At 47.2% G+C, this 20044-nt stretch overlaps 1 protein-coding gene across 1 annotated transcript in view; it reads right to left on the bottom strand.

Moving 5' to 3' along the window:
* DNAH5 (dynein axonemal heavy chain 5) overlaps nucleotides 1-20044 on the bottom strand; it is a 5174212-nt gene that overhangs the window by 2720006 nt on the left and 2434162 nt on the right. Inside the window, exon 41 of the mRNA XM_078687662.1 lies at nucleotides 14644-14797. Coding sequence (XP_078543788.1) covers nucleotides 14644-14797 — 154 coding nt within the window. The remainder of the gene's footprint in view (nucleotides 1-14643; nucleotides 14798-20044) is intronic.

Raw genomic sequence — 20044 nt, 5'->3', positions numbered from 1 at the left:
TTGGATTGTATAAATGAAATAGATGGACAGCGTGATGCTACACTGAAAAAGATTAATGCCCTAAATATTCATGTGAATGGTCTCCTAATACAAAATATGTATTCATAGAAAGAGATTATTGCTCTTAGCATCTCTGTGAATGGTTCCTCAACAGAGCACACATTTTAATCTTTTGCACCTAGTATTGTAATATGGCTTAAAGTACACATAATGCACTATGACGTGGCCAGCATTGACCGTGTATAGCGTTTTTTAAAGTACTTTAAGCATGTTTTACACAAGCTCGTGCTGCTGTGCAATATGTAAAAAAAAAAATTGACAATGCCCATAGATCTTGGGTGCAACCTATTGTCTTTGCCAATGTGAGGTATTATCTCTCCCAGTCAAGGGTTTTGCTTTAGATTTTGGGAATTGCAGTCCAGTTTGTCCCATTCTAAAATCAGGACACAAATTCCCAGAATGTAAAGCACTGATGAACTACTTATGCACGGGCCTGGAAATGTTGAGAAGTCTGCTGAAGAGCAGGACCCTTTATCTCTCTTCTTCATGTGGGTTCTGGTGCTCTGGAGTACAGTTTCTGAAATCTGCAATGTTTTAAGCATGGTTTTATGCTGGGGTCTACTACATCTCTTTCAGAGCACCACACAAGAAAAAGTACAAGGCAAAAAGGAGGAGTAAACAGAAAAAAACAAGAAGGGCATAGACAGTAGGCAAACACACGTTCTATTACTTGGGCTTTAAAGATCAAAAGCACTTGTGTGGAGGAGGGGCCTGTTTCCAATCAGCATTGAACAAGAGTAGCAGCCCCCCTTCTGGAACAGTACAAAAGGGGGTGGTGATGGACGGAGCATCTGAACCAATCAAACACTCACATCCAGTCAAAAGATCTGGGTTTGATCCATCACCATACTTTAGCCCACTCTGCCACCCCAGTTCAGACATGGCTATATGCAAATCAGTCTGACACTGTGCCTCATGGGAACAGTCCAGCCCGAACTGCCAAGCCATGACTTCCCTGGACCGGAAACAAGCTTCCGAGGACTGGTTTCTGGCATTACAGCCGTCTTCAGCCCGGCTTGCTTGAATCCAGTGGCAAAGTGAGCAAGGGACTCACATCTGAGCATACCCTGCCACACTTATGGCTGCCAAAGCGGTACAAAAGGGGGTGGTGATGGACGGAGCGTCTGAATCAATCAAACACTCACACCCAGTCAAAAGATCTGGGTTTGATCCATCACCGTTCTTTAGCCCACACTGCCACCCCAGTTCAGACATTGCCATATGCAAATCAGTCTGACCCTGTGCCTCATGGGAACAGTCCAGCCAGAACTGCCAAGCCATGCCTTCCCTGGACCGGAAACAAGCTTCCGAGGACCGGTTTCTGGCATTACAGCCGTCTTCAGCCCGGCTTGCTTGAATCCAGTGGCAAAGGGAGCAAGGGACTCACGTCTGAGCATACCCTGCCACACTTAGGGCGGCCAAAGCGGTACAAAAGGGGGTGGTGATGGACGGAGCATCTGAACCAATCAAACACTCACACCCAGTCAAAAGATCTGGGTTTGATCCATCACCGTTCTTTAGCCCACTCTGCCACCCCAGTTCAGACATGGCTATATGCAAATCAGTCTGACCCTGTGCCTCATGGGAACAGTCCAGCCCGAACTGCCAAACCCTGCCTTCCCTGGACCGGAAACAAGCTTCCGAAGACCGGTTTCTAGCATTACAGCCGTCTTCAGCCCGGCTTGCTTAAATCCAGTGGCAAAGTGAGCAAGGGACTTACGTCTGAGCATACCCTGCCACACTTATGGCGGCCAAAGCGGTACAAAAGGGGGTGGTGATGGACGGAGCATATGAACCAATCAAACACTCACACCCAGTTAAAAGATCTGGGTTTGATCCATCACCGTTCTTTAGCCCTCTCTGCCACCCCAGTTCAGACATGGCTATATACAAATCAGTCTGACCCTGTGCCTCATGGGAACAGTCCATCCCGAACTGCCAAGCCATGCCTTCCCTGGACCGGAACCAAGCTTCCGAGGACCGGTTTCTGGCATTACAGCCGTCTTCAGCCCGGCTTGCTTGAATCCAGAGGCAAAGTGAGCAAGGGACTCACGTCTGAGCATACCCTGCCACACTTATGGCGGCCAAAGCGGTACAAAAGGGGGTGGTGATGGACGGAGCATCTGAACCAATCAAACACTCACACCCAGTCAAAAGATCTGGGTTTGATCCATCACCGTTCTTTAGCCCACCCTGCCACCCCAGTTCAGACAAGGCTACATGCAAATCAGTATGACCCTGTGCCTCATGGGAACAGTCCAGCCCGAACTGCCAAGCCATGCCTTCCCTGGACCGGAAACAAGCTTCCGAGGACCGGTTTCTGGCATTACACCTGTCTTCAGCCCGGCTTGCTTTAATCCAGTGGCAAAGTGAGCAAGGGACTCACGTCTGAGCTTACCCTGCCACACTTATGGCAGTAGAAGCGGTACAAAAGGGGGTGGTGATTGACGGAGCATCTGAACCAATCAAACACTCACACCCAGTCAAAGTATCTTGGTTTAATCCATTACCGTTCTTTAGCCCACTCTGCCAACACAGTTCTGACATGGCCATATGCAAATCAGTCTGACCCTGTGCCTCATGGGAACAGTCCAGCCCGAACTGCCAAGCCATGCCTTCCCTGGACCGGAAACAAGCTTCCGAGGACCGGTTTCTGGCATTACAGCCGTCTTCAGCCCGGCTTGCTTGAATCCAGAGGCAAAGTGAGCAAGGGACTCACGTCTGAGCATACCCTGCCACACTTATGGCGGCCAAAGCGGTACAAAAGGGGGTGGTGATGGACGGAGCATCTGAACCAATCAAACACTCACACCCAGTCAAAAGATCTGGGTTTGATCCATCACCGTTCTTTAGCCCACTCTGCCACCCCAGTTCAGACAAGGCTACATGCAAATCAGTATGACCCTGTGCCTCATGGGAACAGTCCAGCCCGAACTGCCAAGCCATGCCTTCCCTGGACCGGAAACAAGCTTCCGAGGACCGGTTTCTGGCATTCCAGCCGTCTTCAGCCCGGCTTGCTTGAATCCAGTGGCAAAGTGAGCAAGGGACTCACGTCTGAGCATAACCTGCCACACTTATGGCGGCCAAAAGCGGTACAAAAGGGGGTGGGGTGGCAGAGTGGGCTAAAGAACGGTGATGGATTAAACCCAGATCTTTTGACTGGGTGTGAGTGTTTGATTGGTTCAGATGCTCCGCCCATCACCACCCCTTTTGTACCGCTTTTGGCCGCCATAAGTGTGGCAGGGTATGCTCAGACGTGAGTCCCTTGCTCACTTTGCCACTGGATTCAAGCAAGCCGGGCTGAAGACGGCTGTAATGCCAGAAACCGGTCCTCGGAAGCTTGTTTCCGGTCTAGGGAAGGCATGGCTTGGCAGTTCGGGTGGGACTGTTCCCATGAGGCACAGGGTCAGACTGATTTGCATATGGCCATGTCTGAACTGTGGTGGCAGAGTGGGCTAAAGAACGGTGATGGATTAAACCCAGATCTTTTGACTTGGTGTGAGTGTTTGATTGGTTCAGATGCTCCGTCCATCACCACCCCCTTTTGTACCCCCTTCTGGAACAGGCAGGGGCAGGATATAGCCAGCGCTGTCAAACATCTGGCAGAAGGACAAGTCTGAGAGCAGATGCACCGAGCCCATCCCTCTGCTGCTCGAGGTGTGTTTCCTATTGTATTGAAGGAAACATGCCCCCCGATACGCTTATGCAATGAGGTCAGGAAGGAAGAGGAGGTTTCAGGGCAAGCCTGTGAGTAGAGGTGAGTTGGAATGTTTCAAAAGCAACAATCAGCCTTTTAACTCCTAATGTTGCCCTCCGCACGTACTTTTACCAGAAGTTTCCATGATATTAAGGATGCAGTGCTAGACTCATGAATTTAGTACAACATGCTAATGTAGTCAGTGAGTTGTAGTCCTGGTGCATCGAGCTTGATGCAATTCAACTAAAAATAAGAATATGTAAAATTAAAAACAAAAGCCCAAAACCAGAGCACTGCATGGCGAGGCAGTAGAGTGTTCCTGCACAATAGAAAAGGCTCATTATAAATGTTCAAAAACAGCACAGAACAAATATATGCAGGAGTAAAGGCAGACCTGGACACTGTAGTGAGCCACACGGCTCTTATAGTACAATGTTGCCACTTCAACTCTCTGGGCTGGGCCGGATCAGGGAGTATAAATAAATGGTGACGTCAGTGCTCGTGCCTGACGGCACAGACCTGAACTGGAGTATAGCCATGTCTTCCTTCCTGGTGTCCGAGGCATATGCTGCAGACCGTTACCCCTACTCGTGTGTGTGTCTCTCCCTGGTTGTCCAGTCCTCCACATTGGCGACAAGGCGGGTGTGCATCCCGCGGGTGCCCTTGCAATGCACATTGGCGTTGAAGGCGCGTGCCTGCGTCCCCCGGGCCCTACAATGCGAGGAAGGTGAGCCAAAGACCCGCTGTTGCAGAACACAGCCCGGTCGAAAGGGGAGTTGCTGGGTGCCGGCGGCAGGTGTGGAGCAGCGGTGAGGAGCCTGCAGCGAGGGTGAGCGCTGAGCAGCAGCGGGAGTGCGTGGTGCGCACTGCTGGGGGAATCAGGCCTCCCTGAAGAGCGCAGCCTTCACCATTGGCGCGCATGACGCACCAGCACCCCTGCTGCCACAGAGACCGCCGTGTGGCCCCGAGAGGAACTGGGAAGCGGCCACGTAGAAGAAGGGGCGGGACGAAGCTGGTGTCCCGCTTGTGGAGAGCTGCAGGGGGACAGGTAAGCAGAGCCAGGCCACAGTGCGAATTTGGATGAGACAGAGGAAGGCCACAAGCAGGCCAGTGGTTCCCATTGCTACCCCAAGCCTGGCAGGGGTGTGCGCTGTGAGGCACTGTGAGAGTCCAGCCCCATCTGTGGACGCAGTGCAGGCACTGTACAAGCACTGGGAGATCCAGATCCCATGAGCACAGAACCTGGTCAAGCGGACAGGCAAGGGCCAAGCGCGCCAAGGGAGATGTCAGTTCCAGCTGGTGGAGAGGCCCAGGGGCCAGCAGATAACAGCTCCCGCATTTCCTTGAAAGCACTGCTTCCATTTAGCCAGCTGCAAGATCCGGCTACAGCTGCTTCACGATGGTGCAAATGGATTGGGCAATTGGGAAATTGCTTTATCGCCACACAGGAGAAAGACAACCCAGTGAAACGCACAACTATGCTACATATGAGAGGGGAGGAATTATATTAACTTTTTCAGGACCTCCCAGATACAGGGGGCAGTAACGACTACAAGAAGGCGGCCCGGCGCTCAATCGTCACTTCGACCCACAAGTAAACCCTGACTTCGAGCATTTCAAACTGCGCCAGGCGAAGTATAAAGAGAAAGAGTCGGTCGACATGTTTCATGTGCGCCTGCGGAAACTTGCATGCTTTTGCGTGGGAACTGACCGGCCATTTGAGATCCGGGCACAGCTGATATTGGGGTGCAAGTCATCGGAGCTGCGCAAACTCATATTGCGCCAACCCGGAATATCGCTGGATGACATCTTGGTTTTGGGGCGAGCCCATGAGTTGGCAAATGCTAGAGTGGGGGAGATGGATTCGGCCCTGGTGAGACGGTCGGCTGCTCCACAGCCACTATACCCCAACCCCATTAAAGAAGAGCAGGTGGATGCCATCTGAAGGTTCAGCGGCCGTGGAAGGGAAGGTGCCATTGGCAGTGGTGAGCGACTGGGAAAGAAAGGATGTGGAAATTGCGGACTGGAGAGTCATCCACAGAGGGGGTGCCCGGCACAAGGCAAACAATGTTTGAGATGCATCAAATTCAGACACTTTGCAAAGGTCTGCATGAGTACAACCAGGTCAGCGGCAGGAGGTGGCAAAAAACGGAAGCAAAATCAGGTGGTGCGCACAGCTCAGGAAGCAGATGAGGTGGAGAGCATGTGCCGAAGAATGAACATCACGGAAGATGACGAGGAAGACGACGTGTTTGTAATCTCGCACACCGAAAGTACCAACACCAAGAAAAGACCACCACCAATGTGTCAGCTGTGGGTGGAAGATAACAGTATCAAGGCACTAGTGGCACAGGGGTGCCCGTCTATTTCCTCGACATCACTCAATATGAGCGTCTTGTGCCAAAACCGGTGCTCCTCAAGACGAAAGCTAACATTTTCACAGACGGGAGGGTACCAATTCCCCTTCTGGGTGTGATTGAGGTGGATGTCAAGCATGGAGAAAGATCGGCAACCACTCGATTCCATGTAACGTGAGACAGCGCAGGATCTCTCCTGGGATGCCACTCCGCAGAAGATCTGGGGTTGGTGATGTTTGCGAGGCAGGTTCATCAGTCCCACGCGGAGTCAGTAATGGCCGAGTTTCCAGAACAGCTCAGAGGACTGGGCTGTCTGAAAGGTGTCGAGGTCAAACTCCACATAGATGGCACGATAAAGCCGGTAGCCCTGAGACATCGCAGGGTACCGTTCCACCTGAGGCCCTTAGTGGAAGCAGAGTTGGATTGCCTGGAGAGAAATGGAGTGATCAAGAAAGTGTCAGGGCCTACCCACTGGTGATTGCCCCCAAGCCCAAACAACCGGGGGCAATTTTCCTCTATGTGGATATGAGGTTATCAAACAAGGCTATCAAGAAAGAAAGGCTTATCACACCCACCATTGACGAGACAGTGGCGGACATCAACAGTGCTAAGTGGTTCTCCAAAGTGGACTTAAATTCTGGCTATCACTAACTGGTTCTGGAGGAGAAAAGCCGCTACATAACCACTTTCCCAACCCTCGTTGCACTCAGAAGATTCAGGCACCTCAGTTTCGGTGTGTCGTCGGCCGCCAAGGTTTTCCAGGATGCCATCAGGGAAGCGGTATCAGGCCTGGTTGGCGTTATAAATGTTGGTGACGAAGTCCTAATTTTCTCCAATTCACTCGAGGAGCATCACTTAAGACTCAGAGCGACAATGCAAAGGCTCGTGGAGCAGGGTTTGACTTTCCATAAAGGAAATTGTGAATTCTGCACGAACAAAGTGGAGTTCTTCGGGTACCGGTTCTCCGCTCAGGGATTGCAGGTGGACCCTGCCAAGGTGGAGGCTATCCGTGATGCGGCGACACCCTAAAACCAGTCATAGGTGAGGGGTTTTCTAGGAATGTCAAATGACTGCGGCAAATTTATACCTCATCTAGCCATGCTTCCAGAGCTGCTCAGTGCTCTCACGAAGAAGGATGTCAGATGGCGATGGTCCAGCGCGGAGGCGAAAGCGTTCACAGACATCAAAGAAGCGTTATTGCAGGGGGTGACGGTGGCCTACTTCAAGCCAGAGCAGCCAACAGAGCTGGCAGTAGACGCCAGTCCGGTGGGGCTGCAGATTTAACAGCTGGGCAAATGAGTGGAGAGGTTGGCCATCGAGTGTACAGAAAAATGGCGCAATAGAAAGCTGGAATGTCACATCAGAGTCCCTGGCGGTGGTTCTTCGTGGGAATCAGAACAGTGTGTCGCACAGGTGTCCTCCCCTAAATACGGTCACAATATAGAAATCAAAAAAAGTGCCAAAACACTAAACAAGGAACGGAAACGGTTCCACAAAAGCAGGACAGAACAAAACAAGAAGGAATTACAAGAAGCCAAAAAAAGTCATGCAAAAAAGGTGCTGGCCGCAAAACGAGCCCATTGTGAATCACAATGGTTAACTATATTTGAGTTGCTGAGCCCGGGAAAATCACAGGAGTTTTGGAACTACATATGCAACATGGGACGAGGCCCAAATCATAGAGAAAATGCCCTCGAAGCCTCTATTTGGGTCACCCATGTCAAGGCATTATATACCAATGATGGTCCAGCATACATGCAAAATGTAACACCAAATCCTGGCGACTACCATGATCCTACCATCGAGATGACGGCGCCTCCGGAAAAATTGTTGGTTTCCAAAATCTTAAAAAATATTAGACAAAACGCCGCACCGGGCCCCAATCGGCTTCCTGGGCATTTATTCAAGGCAAATATTGACTTTTGGACCAAAAACCTGACCCACCTGTACTCCGAATGTTGGCTCCGGGGGGAAGTTCCAGATTCATGGAGAGGCTCGCTTTTACAGCCTATTCACAAAAAAGGCCCAAAATCGAAACCCGGCAATTACCGCATGATTGCCTTGTTGGATATTGAGGGTAAAGCTTATGCTAGCGCCATCTTGAGGGAACTCACAGACTGGTCAAGTGCAGCTGGCATTCTACCATTCTACCAAACCGGATTCAGACCTGGGTCAGCCACAGTTGATAACATCATCGCTCTTTCTTTCCTGGTGCATCGCGCACGGACAGGCAAAAGTCTTCCCCTCTTCACCTGCTTTATTGATTACTCTGCGGCGTTTGATGGGGTCAACCGCGCAATTCTGTGGCATAAGCTGGTCCAATGGAACATCAATCCGGGGCTGCTAAGAGCGATACAGTCACTGTATCAAAAAACTTGGGTGCGTATCAAACTCTCAAGGGACCATGCTTCTGCTAAGATCTACACAGATAGAGGCCTAAAGCAAGGGTGCGTGCTAGCCCCATTACTATTCAACTTATACACAGCGGACATGGAGAGGGCCTTGACTGGCGCCGCCCTGGCCACTCCAAAGATCGGCGGGCACAAAATATACTTCATGCAATATGCTGATGACCTGGTCCTTTTGGACCACACGAGAATGGGGCTGCAAAGGCGTTGATGGCACTTGCCGCATACAACGACAAAAATAGGCTTGTAGCTAATCGAACTAAATCAAAGGTAATTATATTCGGGCATCACCCAAGGAAAAAATCTTTGAAATGGAGGCTAGGTAATCTTTCGCTAGAAAGCACACAGCGCTACACCTATTTGGGCATTTGCTTTCAGGAGTCGGGGCTCCCAAGTGCCCATCTCAAGTCAATCAAGGCCAAAGGTAAATCCATCACCTACGCCATCTGTAAGCTGCAAGCCTCCCTATACAGTCCGTCTACCACGGCCATTAACAGAGTGCTTAAAGCCAAGCTCATGCCGGCACTTAACTACGTCCTCCAGACATTTCCGGGTAAATTGAGCCATGAACTAGAAAAAATTCATTGTAGGGCATACAAGAAACTTTTCCAGCTGCACTAGAAACACCCTCGTTTGCTTGGAGTTCTCATTCAACCAGCAAAACCTGGAAGAGCTGGCCGCCTTAAGTAAATATTATTTTCTAACTACGGCGGCACAAGAGAATACATTGAAGGCAGTCCTGAAATGCATTTTCAGAGAGCCAGGGAATCCTTGGTCGGCTTCCCTTGAAGTGGCTAAGGCCCATCTCAACCTTGCCAAGGACTCCTGGAATCCTGAACATGTTACATACCCCACAATCAAAAACACGATTAAAAAACAAGTGCGTGCGCGGTCACGGGAACTGGATCTGGAGTCCCTGAGGAGAAGAAAAGACCTGCATGAGACCCTGTGTTTCCCGCACATCCTGAACACCCCTAAACAGCATCTCACGCAGGCTGTGGGAAGTGCAGCCCTTCATAAGATCTTGGCTTATAGATTACACCCATTGCCTCTTAAAGAACTTTACCCGCATGGCAAGGCCAGCCCAGGAGCACAGGAATGCAGGCTCTGTAGCTATAAACGGGAGTCATTGGCACATCTTCTTTTCTGTTGCCCTGCCCTGCGGTTGCCCCGCAGTCTTTATCTTAGGCCATTACTTAGACATTCTGGGTCACGCTCTGCAAAGGATGGGATTTTTTACCTTTATACCCTGACCAGAGTTATGCACAAGGCTGCCATTGGGAAGTTTATCTTCCAAGCACGGGCAAAGCTGATGACTTCTACTGGCCGGATCACAGAGCCTTCAGCCGGCCCATGAACCTTTTTCCCGGCTTCTTTGCATTCTTGTAGTAATTATACAACTTGATCTTTGAAATTTCCTTGATTTTAACTTTTGTAATGTGATGACTTTTTGTATTTTTGGTTTTATGTAATGGTTTTCAGTAACCAACAATAAATATCATTCAGTCCGGTGGGGCTGGGAGCATTACTGCTACAACTAGACCAAGGTGAAGAGTGGGTGCCTATCGTGTGTGCCAGCCGCGCACTGACGGTGATGGAAACCAGGTATGCCCAGATTGAAAGAGAGGCACTGGTGATAAGGTGGGCATGCGTACGTTTTGACGTTTTAATTTTGCGTACACCGATCGGACTTCAAAGGCTTATTAACAATTTTACAGATTTTTTTAATGGCAGAAAACTTTTAATTAATAAAGCTAAAACTTTTATTATGTCATGTGGCAAGAAAACTAATACAACAAAGTCTTTTTACTTGGACGGTACAAAAATAGAAACGGTTAAGTCCTATTGCTATATAGGCATAACCTTTTTAGGTAACGGGAAATGGCACAATGAATTTACTAACTTACATTTTAAGATGACCAGGAACACAAATAGTATATTTAGATTCGCCACTAAACTTGGGGATCGTAGACTAAAGGATATGGTAACCTGTTATAATGCCAGGTGTGTTTCTTCTACCCTTTATGGGGCTGGCGTTTGGGGTCATAGTTTCGACAAATCAATTCAGCAGGAGGAAAATAAGTTCCTCAAGCGGTTACTTAGTGCTCCTACATCAGCATCTACTGAATTGATCCACAAGGAGGTTGGCATTGATTACATTGTAGACCTTGCAGCTCTACGTCCCCTTCTTTTATGGCGGTCTATCTGGTCTAAATATGAGACAGAGTTCACTAAAGCGATAATTATGGACTGTATAAAGTTAGAGCACTGTTCCCGTGTTTTATGGTTAAATTATATTCATCACTGGTTCAAGCTTTTATTTAATGTTAACATTTACACAGAGCCAGATTATATAGCCCAGATATCAAAAAAGCAACTTAAGAATACCTTTCTCGAGTATAAAAGCGATGCACCAAGAACCCTGCTTGAAGACCAACCCACAGCAGTGTTCTATCAGCAATTGGGTCTATATGAAGGTTTTCGGGCCTATTTAACAGAAGTAACAAGAAGTTCACACCGGTTTGTTTTAACAAGACTCAGGTTAGGGATTGCTCATCATCTTGTAGCTTTCCCATCCATGAGGAAAAGATCTAGTATGGAATGTCAGTGTGATAACTTGTCAAAACAGAGTAGCTGCCATTTTTTACTATTTTGTAAATTTTATACCTTTTTAAGAAAATTTTATTTGAAGCCTATCCTTTTAAAGTATAACATTCGATCCACTGTAAACGCCATGAAATTGATAAGTTCTCTGGAAAGTCCAGACATTTGTTTTTATGTAGCAATTTACATTCTTAAATACATAGCTGCTAGAAAATATATTATATTACTAAATCTTTTATAGTTCGGTATAACTGTACTTCAGGAGTTCCCATCTGCTTCATTTTAAAAACAATTGTTAGTTCTTTGATATAGGCACAAGTCACTTTACTATTTTTATGTACTTCATTTAAAAAGAAATTCCGATAGCGTGTCTAACAGTTGCATAATTTTTTTTAACATAGACTAAAGCTCTTATTTATTTGCACTATTAACTTTATTGTACATTTGCACAGCCGTAATCAGACCAAAATGTGGCTATGGCGTTAAAAACTGCAATTTGTTGCTTAGTTAAATATCTAAGACTGACCAATAGTGTGAGGTATTGTTTAATATGTATATGGCACTGACTTGCGGAATTTGCAAATTTTTGTATATAATTTTGCACTAGCCACTTTTTCTAAATATGCAATGAAATACTTTAATAGCGATGATTACACTTTGTACAGTTGGTTTTAATATTCCAGTATTATTACAAGTGTATTCAATAACAAATGAATGTGTAAAATAGGTTATTGATATGTTGAATAGATTAGAACATGATGTTTATGTAATTATTCTGTGCTGCTTATATGGTTGTGCCTTGCAAACCGAATAAAAGCTTTTTGAACTAAACTGAACTGAACTGAGTATAGTAATGTAATTGCAGAAGCTTTAAGACAACTCAATGATGAATAATGTTACTGTAAGATCTCTATACAACAATATTTAAATACCATCATGTCAAAAATACATCTAAATGTATAGATTTCTTTTTAAGACCATTTGTAATGAATTTACCAATATATATTAAAGATACTTTATAAGTAAAATCTTAAATATACAAGGAGAACCAGATTTCATTTTGATGCCACTGAATTTAAATACACTTTACACTTGCATAATGCACGAACATGACATCCAAACTAGCAGATATTTCATGAGAGCACGTCACATGCCATATGTTGCACACAAAGGGATATGTGACGCTACAACGCATGCCATAACATTGCATGCCCTTGCATTGCCAAACTTAACCCCGACTTTCTGTCGGGGGAGCGCTGGGAGTTGGAATAGATTAATTTTCTATTCCAACTCCAGTGTGTGCAACAGTAGGGAAGGTGTTGGAGTTAAATCCAAAACCTTCTACCCACTGCGGCACACCTTTTCATTGCAATGGCATGAGATGTAACTGCATGCGTTGTAACGGTTGCGTTGTAAAGGCTGCTTCCCACACAGAGAGATGGTCCTAGATATGGTGGGTCAAGTAGGTGCTCTTGAATGATTTGAGAAAATATACTGAGCATGTGATACTTTGGTACAGGTTTATTGATGATCTTTTTATAATCTGTAAGGACAGCAGAAAATGTTCGTAGAAGAAATAAACAAGAATGACTTGAATCTAAAATTTCAAGTAACCTAAGTAGATTGAGCATTTTTGGATATAAAGTTAAGTACAGAGGAAGGTTAACTTAATACAGCAGTCTGCGCTCACAGTATGGTCAAGACAGGGGAGGGCATGGAACCTTATCTCGCTCTTATGTTTAATGCGCAATATATATTTTTAATCACCTGTTTTAGGCTCAACCTTTTACATCATCTACTGGCCGATCCACCAGGTTTTACTTTAACTGTTGAGCAGAAGGGTGCCTGCGGCTGCGACAATCGGTCTCCGCAGGACACCCTTCATTTTGTATTATTATGCCCATTTTCTGTATTACCCAGGCGCAGTTTTTTAGTAGGTATTTTAAAACAGGCCAAGTTCAGACATGCTAAGGTCTCCCTATTATTCTTGCAAAGGGCCAATGATCCTCGAACGTTGTTTTGTAATATGAATTTTATTAAGGTTGCTTTAAGGCTAAGAAATACAAGAGGGTTGTGCTGAATGAATTTATCATCAATTATTCCTAATCAGCATTGTTGCAGGCAGGTGATGTTCATGAATTGTATTTTAATTGTTTTTTAACTGTATAAATATGTACTTTTATGGTGTTTTTCAAATACCGAATAAAGGATTATTGAATTGAATTGAATACAGCACTCTGCCACAAGACTACAGCAGGACACATCCTTCTCCATGGGACAACCAGCCACCCTAAGATTTGAAATGGAGCATCATCTATTGGGATTTGTTGAGAGCAAAGCGCGACTACAGCACAGAAATGGGTTTTCTTAATAAACAAAAAATATTGTTAAGGCACTTTAAAGATCATTGTTACCCGAGTTTGGTTTTTAATAAGCCTGTGAAAAAGATGAAGGTATGAAACAGGGGTTACATCACCAATAAATAGTTCCTATTAGCATGAATGCTACATTAGTTACTTGTACTTCATGTGGCTGTAATTTACAAAACTGATAACACAGAAGGCTTGGATGGACTACATCTGTGACTCTATGGTTGAAGTGGAAAAAAGTGCCAGTGCACATATCTGTGAGCACTAATAAATATAAGAAAACATGTTTAAAAAAAGATATTTTACATAAAATTGAATGTCATGAGGAGGTATGTGCAAGATGTTACAAGGTCATCATACTAGTGTAATACGCTTAATAAAAAATCTTTTCATAAGCAAGTGTATAAATCATCGCTGGAATTGAACCCATTGGGCACCTTTGTATCCAGTTCCAGGATGTATTTGGTCTCCAATCTTCTAAGCAGTGCCTTACGGTTGCCCCCGCGTCAGAGTGGTGGAACCCTGTCCACCACAGAGTAGCTGAAATGATCTAGGCAGTTGTTGTGGACATCTTTGAAATGCCTGGCAACAGGGTATGCCGCATGATTGCCCTCATGTGCTGGAGTATCCGCTTGTGTACCTGCAATTGGTGCTACCCACATATTGCAGGCCACAGGAACACTCCAGCACATAAACGGCAAATTCTGTCTTGCACGTGAGCCTCTTGGATATGGTGATGGGAACATCCTGAAAGGGGCTATTGTATGTTGTTCTACCTTTGACATGTTTGCTTGCTTTGCACGCTGGACATCTGACAAAACTCTTCACACTCTGTAGCCATGATTTGGCCAAAGAGATATCAGGACTACTCTTGACCAACGTGTCACTCATGGAGCGTGCTTTTCTAAATGATATATTGGGTGAGTTCATGAGTGTTTCACCTAATATTGGGTCATTATATAGATATCTGTGGTCATTCTATGTTGTTCCATCAACTATCTGCCCATACCAAATACAACAATCCCAGAAGCCAGGCTTGGCCATCTTTAACAAAAGGTAAGGATGCAGTTAAACTGTTGGAGGGCTTTTCAGTTCACAACTTTACTCCAATACAAATAATCATGATGTGACACACAGTCTTCTAGTACCTGTCATTGCTTTCATCAGTGTCTGGATACAAGTTGTTTTACCAGCCCCGCTTGGTCCCAGTGCCATCATACCATGTCTCACCCTTTGGGTCTCAAACAACTGGATTATTTTCAGCGTCCATGGAGGATGGCTAATCAACCCTGCGGCTTCCACCTGAAACCATTTGTAGCAAACCATAATTAATCAATGTATATATACCATCATTATAAAGATGATTTCATACCTCATCACATTCATATATTATACATGTTGTTCATAAATTATTGTGACAATTTATGTATTGTACCAGAAAGGCGACTCAACTGGTTGACGCACTGCAGTAGAAATAGATAACCTAGCAAAGCAGAATTCAGTATTTATGGGAGAATTCAGTCACAGTCAAATTTGACAGGGGAACATGCTTGCAGAGTTAGTTCCATTCAGTAACATTATTTTCCTTAATATTTGGTCTTACCTGGACCTCTATCGTCATCTATCGAAGATGAAAATCCGTTTCATGACCTCCTCCAAGAACGGCAATCACTCACTAAACTCCCAGAGTTAATTCCTTTTGTATTCATCACAATCTGTTAATTGGCTATAAGTGTGGTAAATTTGACAGAAGTATACAGAGGTGGATATCTTAACAGTCGAGCATTGCTACAGAATAATGAGGACTCTGCCTGAGTGCTTTTAAGTCCACTTTACAAGCAGGATAGTGGCAGTGCTTTAAGATGGTTAGAAAGCTTGGTCCTATTTCCTGTCGTTGCCTTCCAAAACATAAATCACCAAAGCTGTCTAAAAAGCAAAAAACTAAATCTGTGTGACAGACTCGAAGGTATAAATAGACTGACCATAACACTCAATGCACCCTGCTGGTTCACATTCCTCTCCATGAGCATCTCTAAAGGTGGGGAAGTGTTTCTGAATCCGCGCTAAGCAGCACACCATCTTTGCTTCTCCTTTCTTCTCCATATCATCCTGTTAACAAATGCTAGCCTCTCTCCGTGAGTCCATCAGTTCTCAGAGACTGGTACGTCTTGATTGAGCGAGGTGGCAAACGCAAAATTTTGTGTACCCCTCGTAAAATTAATGTCGCATAATGTTAACATTTACTGATTGCATGTTTTGCGAAATTAACCAACCATAGAGTAAAAGTGCACACATTATTTTTATTATTACACACGGGGAGAACTAAATTGCTTGCATGATGCAAATAAACCCAGCTAATATGTACTGTTATTGTGTTGTGAATTAATGTACAGCTTGGAAAATAATCAAAACGCAATTTAAATGTGCTTATTGTATTCATTTATGTGGTGGAGAGGTCGAAATGTAAGTATAAAATGCATTTATGTGGCTTATTTGCTAGGTAACAACTAACTGGGAAACATTAGTTAGGTGGGAGGTAAACAGAATGGGTTTAAATTCAATAATTAACATAAATCTGTGTTTGTTTTTATGATAGTTCCAAAAGTGGCCTCTGAGGCCTGTGCAAAGATGGCTTCTGGAGGAGGAGCTTCGCGCGGATCCAAGATGGCCGCGTGAGCACAGGGCTCCCGAGACCCCTTCCACCTCCTACGACTATCCTGTTCAATATCCTGATTTAGACGACGGGTTCGACTAGAAGAAGCCCTGCTGACACGAAATTGTCTTTTGAATTCGATTTGGCCGCCGGGAACCGGACTTGCTGCCTCTCGAACTTTATGGCCTACACCGGCGGACGCCCACGGTCTCGATTTGCCAAAGTACCCGAGTGGTAATCGAACAACAACGGTCACTGAGGTTTGATCGCAACCCTCGTGGTACTTTCGGTTTCGGTTTTGGTCACTGTCCTCCGTGGCTTCCTGCCTGCCATTACTGCTGGCCCGCACCTTACAGCCCGCCCCCAGCGCATCTCCTGCCTCTCGTATTTCTCGATTGTACACGGCGGAACTATAGAGAGCTGCCTTCGCCGTACCCTCCCAGAGGTCTGCCGGGACTCCTTGGCCACCATGTCGGGTAAACCTGAGAGCGAGAAGCGGGCCACCAGGATCACGAACCGAGGGGGCCCCACTCAGTCTAATACCATTGACCGCTTCGACCGCCCGAAAGGCACCCCTGGGGGGCTGGGTAAAACCCCGGGTAAATCTCGAGAGGACTCTCCTGCGACAGACGACCTGACGCTGCGAGATGTCATGGGCGCCATTGCCAGTGTAAGGACCTCCATGGGCCATCAGTACGAGACACTGGCCTCGAAGATAGACACTGTGGCGATCGAGGTCAACCTCATCAGAACAGATCTTGCAAAGACTAATGAGCGGGTCAAATCGCTGGACATTAAAACAGCAAGTCTCACTACTGATGTTTCGGACCTTCAGACTGAGGTCCACAATCTCCGGAAGTCTAATGACTTGTTTGCTCGTCGGCTGGATGATTATGAGAGCCGGGCCAGGCGAAACAACGACCGCATCATTGGCGTTCCGGAGCGTTCCGAAGAAGTGTCTACGGATCTTTTTGTTGAGGACCTCGTGCTGAACCACTTGGCACCTAAGGGCCTCAGTAACTTCTTCACCGTGGAGCGTGCCCACAGAGTCCCAGGTGGTAGGCCTAAATCGGGAGCGACGCCACGGCCCATTATAGCCAGGATCTTCAACTTTCGGGACAGAGACGCTATTCTCCAGGCATCACGCACCGGAGGGCCCACGAAATTTGACAATGCATCCATTAGTTTTTACCCGGACTTCACGCAGGCAGTGCAAAAACAGCGCATGAGCTTCACGGGTGTGAAACGATGCCTCAGAGACATGGGCCTAAAATACGCTATGCTGTTCCTGGCACGCTTGAGGGTCGAATATGAGGAGCGCACTTTATTTTTTGATCGCCCGGAGGTTGCTAGTGACTGGCTTGATACTCTGCCCACGCAGCGCGACCGATCTGAACAGTCCGGCGGTGCTGAAGGTGGCCTGGAGGAACGGGTGGAGTGAGTCCCCACCGGAGGGCCAGCGATATGGACTTGCAGCAGCGGTTTGACTATTATTGAGCACATGTATATTGTCTACCCGGGGGTGGGAGGGATCGGGTTTCTTCCTCCTCTAAGGGGTTCTTCTCTCTTTTCGTAGATTAGTTTAATGGGGCGACAGGCACACTGCAAGTTGGGGTGGTTCTTTGGATCGACGCAGGGGTGCAGGGTGGGGGGTGTGTGTTGGGTACTCTCTTGGGGGTGGGGGGGGCTTCTGTTTCTTTGTTTACTCCGAGGTTTCATTTCAATGCATAATTCGCTGGATGTGACTGTCTTTATGCGGGGGGGACACTGGTTACATTTCTATAATGGGGGGTAGGGGGCTGAGGGTGTTGAGTTGGAATGTGAACGGGCTGGGTGATAGGATCAAGCGGGGGATAGTTTTGCAGTATTTGAAACGTCTTTCACCCGATGTTGTGTTGCTTCAAGAAACTCATTTGATAGGGAACAATTGCCATGCGCTGAATAGGAGGGGGTATTGTCTGGTGGCGCACTCAGGTTTCACCACGGGTTCGAGGGGGGCGGGTGTCTTGGTTCGTAACTCCCTCCCCTTGGAGATAGATGACGTCGTGCTTGACGATCGTGGCCGATACGCGGCCATTACGGGGCGATGGGAGGGGAAGACGATTTCCATACTCCCCGTCTATGTCCCACCAGGTCTACAGTCCACTACGTTCTCTGATTTGAGTGGGGTGGTCTTGAGCTTCCCCGAAGGCATGTTGATAATGGGTGGCGACTTCAATTCAGTGGTTAGCGGCGATGATGATCGTAACCCCCCCAGAACTCTCTTGAGATCGCAGTCATGGTTGGGTGATTTCCTAGATGCGATGGGTTTAGTGGATAGCTGGAGGCAACTGCACCCTGGACAGGCACAGTACACCTTTCACTCGGGAGCGCATGGTAGTCTTTCGAGACTTGACTATATCCTAGTGCCAGCGGTGCAGATGGTCTCCGTAACGGAAGTACGACACCTGGCTAGGGGGATCTCGGATCACTCCCCACTTTGGCTTGGGATTGATTTGTCCTTGGGAGCGGAGGGCCGTGTTGCCCCGATCAACCCCTGGCACCTACGCAGCCCCAGAACTAGGGCTGCAGTGGTTAAATGCATGGAACACTACTTTAATGAAAACATGGGATCGGTGTCCTCTTCCGTTTCCCTCTGGGAGGCCTATAAGACTGTGATTCGGGGTCAGGCCCTGTCCTTGATTGCTAGCGCAAAGAAAAGTAAGAATGAGGAGGTTGTTTGCCTTGAAAATGAAATCACAGCTTTGGAGGAAGATTTGGGATCTGGGGTTACACCTGAGAAGTTGCATGTTCTGGCCCTTAAACAGGCTGACTACAGGGCTCTGGTGACGGATGCAGCCAGGATGATGTATCGTGTACAACAGGGGCGAATGTATGATGTTGGTGATAAGGCCGGGAAGTTGATTGCTTGGTTGGACAAGAGAGAGTGGTTGAATAGGGTTGTGCCTGTTGTGGAAAAGGTGGACGGTTCGCGGGTTGTGGACCCTGTTGAGATAGTCGCGGTTTTTGCTCAGCACTTCCAGAGAGTTTACGCGCCGGTCTCGGACAGGCCGGAGGAGGACTCACATTTACTATTGAGGGATATCGTGCTGCCTAGCCTCTCGGAATCTGACCAGGAGCTTATGGAAGCGGATTTTTCCGCTGATGAAATAGCGCTCGCTATCCGTTCCCTTCGTTCAGGTAAGGCCACTGGCCCGAATGGTATTCCGGTGGAGCTGTATAAGCTGTGCCCGGATAAGATGGCCCCGCATCTACGTCAAATGTTCTTGGAATCGCGAGATCTCGGACTCCTTCCCCGGGATCAGAGATTGGCGTCCATTGTGGTCATTCATAAAGATGGGAAGCCCCGTGAGCAGTGTTCGTCGTATAGGCCAATCTCGCTTCTGAATGTTGAGCCTAAGGTTCTGGCGGAAGTATTGGCGAATCGGCTAGTTACAGTAATTGGTGACTTAGTACATCCAGACCAGTCGGGATTTATCCCCCACCGTAATACTGCGCTTAACCTTCGCCGTCTTAATGGCATTCTGGCGAGGGCCGGGGCACTTCGTGAGCCGGCCATCTTGGTTTCTTTGGACGCCTCGATGGCCTTTGACACAATAGAATGGCCGTATTTGTGGGCGGCTCTCTCGAAGTTCGGTTTCGGCCCGCGTTTCATCGGGTGGGTTCAGCTCCTCTACGAACAACCATTGGCTCAAGTGGTGGTGAATGGCAGGGCCTCGGAGTCCTTTGTTCTTGGCAGAGGCACGCAACAGGGCTGCCCGTTGTCACCGTTGCTCTTTGCACTTGCTCTTGAACCCCTCGCCGCGTGGCTTAGATGGGAGCCGTCGCTCAAGGGCATTAGTTGGTCCCCGGGATATGAGGATCGTGTTTCATTGTATGCAGATGATATCTTGTTG

Source organism: Lissotriton helveticus, chromosome 4_1 (genome assembly GCF_964261635.1).
Source record: "Lissotriton helveticus chromosome 4_1, aLisHel1.1, whole genome shotgun sequence".
Taxonomy (NCBI): domain Eukaryota; kingdom Metazoa; phylum Chordata; class Amphibia; order Caudata; family Salamandridae; genus Lissotriton; species Lissotriton helveticus.
This window is presented reverse-complemented; position numbering and strand designations above follow the sequence as displayed.